This window comes from Primulina tabacum, chromosome 4 (assembly GCF_025594145.1).
Source record: "Primulina tabacum isolate GXHZ01 chromosome 4, ASM2559414v2, whole genome shotgun sequence".
NCBI classification, from domain to species: Eukaryota; Viridiplantae; Streptophyta; class Magnoliopsida; order Lamiales; family Gesneriaceae; genus Primulina; species Primulina tabacum.
In genome coordinates, this window is record NC_134553.1 from 42,773,739 (window position 1) to 42,776,542 (window position 2,804).

Below are 2,804 nucleotides of genomic sequence, written 5' to 3' on the forward strand. Positions count from 1 at the left end.
GAAAGTTCGTAGGAAAATTCGACAAGAGCTATATCCGTCAATACCGAAATAGTTCGAATCGAGTGAATTAATTCACTGAAGGTATAACTTCTAACACCCTATGAATGTTTATGTTTAAACCATACGAATGTCCAAATATTTTGATAATCAAAATAAAAAAAAAATTTAAACTTCTGCTGCGATTTGGACACGAGAAAACCGATAACTCAACATGGACAACATGTAAAATATAAATATTACGTATTGCTTATATGTAAAATATTTTTATTTTAAAAATAATTGGTTTAATCATATTTTCTAAAAAATAAAGATTTCTTAGATAAATATATAAATTAAAAAGTGCGTCCATAGGAGTTGGTTTCGAAAAACAGAGGAAAAACATTCAATTGAAATCCACGTTAGATTTCTCTCGAATGATGCCTTGTCATAGTATAATCTCGACAAAGTTAAAATGTTGATGACTATATATATATATATATTTTCCCTGTAAGAAATTGTAAAGAAAAAATAAAAAATCTTCCAAACGTTGTTACACGTGGCATTTCGATAGTTGGATTTGAAATTGGTGAATCAAAAATTTCCACCAAGAATTCACTTAGGCAGTTGGAATTTCATATTTTTATTCAATATAATTTTGTTTTTATACAGAAACTATTTAGAACGACCATCACGTAATCTTTTTTGTTTTTATACAGAAACTATTTAGAACGACCACCAAGTTTGATAAATAAAAAATGAATTTCAATTAGCAAAAGCAGACGTACGTAGGGCATGAAAAGGCCATAAACTAGTCGATCAACTTTGATGATAATAATTTCTCAAGTAACAAACCACGTGCGAGCCATTCATTTCCATTTGCCCAAAGAAGTTTAAAAAAAATGGAACAAAGAGTACATTTTCAGATGATTATCTGCGCTTTCTTAGGGGTATGTTAGCCTTTCCTTTTGCTTAATATATTGGGAAAGATTCGAGACTCGACCATTTTCATTGCATTACAAAGTTTGCCACCACGTGAATAAAGAAGATCGTGACCTGGATTCATTGCACCTCACCCACATCAGTTGCTCCCAATTGTCCCCAAATTCACCAAATATTACCATTTTTTAAGTACAAAACAAACCTTTTTTTTTAATCAAACAAAATAATTCACATTGGAATATTCATTCATTGACAAAGGAAAATGAAAAAAAAAAATAATTAAAAATACATATCAGGTAGTGGGAGGCCTGCGTGTGCGGAACTGAGTAAGCCCACCAGCACCAATGGAGTCGCTAGAAGAAGAGCCTGAAACAGAAAGTAGCTCTGCTAAAGCGCTCATTACCCGTACCTGCAATGGCAGATTATTGAATTCAAATGCGACAAATCGATTCATTGATTGAAGAATATACATGTGGGTATGTGAATGTCATATACCTGCATTTCAAGCGCGGGTATGTAATCAGTGGCCTCCTCCAACACCACCTGCAATGGTTGTTTCCTGCAGCCGGGGACTAAGCGGCCTAGAATGCGCGTTTTGCGCTGAACTGCTGGCAAACTCTTCGACTTCAGGCGCAGAATGCTCACCTTCGATTTCTTCAGCGACCGGCTGCTGTTTCCGCTGGTGATTGCCGTCATCACGGACTGCTGCCGTTTCGTGGTGGTGTTCTTTTTCATGAACTTCAGTTTGAGCCGGTTCATGAGCATGGCTCGGCTCCACCTGGACCGGCCCTTGGCCGTGGCGGCCAGGACTCTGTCCGCGGCTTCGTGTACGCGCCTCGAAGCTGATTTCTGAGGCGATGAGCCGTTGTTCTGCTTCACCTGGCGCAGCGCCTGCAGCAGTTTGGAGGTGTAGATTTGGTGCTGAGCGTCGGATTTCCATTGAACAGGCGCATTTTGCTGCTGAAAAGCGTTGTTGAGATTCTCCCCGACAGCTGGGCTCTGAATTCTCTTCTTCTTCCTTCTTCTGGTTAATGATCTGTCAGAATTCACTGCTGGATTCGGTGATAGCAGAGATGACGACATCATTTTTAGCCACTATTTCTGTACGATCGAGAATTTAATTCAATCTAGCACCTGGAAATTCAATCGAATGTGAGTTAGATTCAGAACTACTAATGGATTCAAAGAGGTATCAAATCAAGTAAAGTAAAAAGTATATCACATCTCCAAAATCAATTACTTGGCAATATACAAATATAATCATAATTCAATCTCAGCTCATAGCTGGAAAATCCGTAAACAGATTAAATCACACCGAACGAACATATATAATCATCGAATCAAATAAAAACCAAACAAATTCAAATCACGGAACCTCAATTTCATCGAAATAAGAATGAAACTCCGATAACTAGCATTTATACATACATGTTAACTAAAAACTAGCAACAGAACAAACAAAAACAGTCGAATCCAAAGAAATAGTCGAACGGTTATTACCTGAAGCACTGGAGATTCTCCCTTCTCTCGAAATTCAGAAGAATTCGGCTAAATATCCATCGAGTTATCCATTTTGTATCGATACATTTGCTGCGGTTAACGAGAGAGGGCGAGAAAATGGTGAAAGGTTAGGAGAGAAAATGGAAGCTTTAAAAGGAATCACGGGGGGCACGCGGAAGCTCAGCACATGCCTAAAGATTTTTATTTATTTTTATATATTATTTTAATAATATTAAATTATCAATAAATACTCCATAGAATTTGATCCTATCCAATTTTACAAATTACAATGGATTAATTAGACGCATCAAATATATTTTTTTAAACTTTTTTATATATATACATGATCTTCTCTGTCACAAACAACACAAAAATTCTTGTGAGAT

General features: G+C 36.5%; 1 protein-coding gene across 2 annotated transcripts; it reads right to left on the reverse strand.

Moving 5' to 3' along the window:
- Positions 1 to 861: 861 nt before the first annotated feature.
- LOC142543308 (transcription factor bHLH148-like) lies at positions 862 to 2,592 on the reverse strand. Of its 2 annotated transcripts, none has more exons than XM_075650491.1 (3): positions 2,419 to 2,592; positions 1,414 to 2,052; positions 862 to 1,327 (listed from the first exon to the last, which is right to left on the reverse strand). In XM_075650491.1, exons 2-3 carry the CDS (start codon positions 2,002 to 2,004, stop codon positions 1,211 to 1,213), a joined length of 708 nt encoding a protein of 235 aa, XP_075506606.1. In that variant the 5' UTR covers positions 2,005 to 2,052; positions 2,419 to 2,592; the 3' UTR covers positions 862 to 1,210. The 2 variants fall into 2 exon arrangements, with proteins under 2 accessions (XP_075506606.1, XP_075506607.1); XM_075650492.1 differs by having other exon boundaries at positions 1,414 to 2,045; positions 2,410 to 2,592.
- Between the last annotated feature and the right edge of the window lie 212 nt (positions 2,593 to 2,804).

Coding starts and splice junctions, on each gene's coding strand:
- LOC142543308 (XM_075650491.1), bottom strand. CDS start 2,004: ATGATGTCGTCATCTCTGCTATCACCGAATCCAGCAGTGAATTCTGAC. Junction 1,328..1,413: donor TACCCGCGCTTGAAATGCAG/GTATATGACATT, acceptor CTGCCATTGCAG/GTACGGGTAATGAGCGCTTT.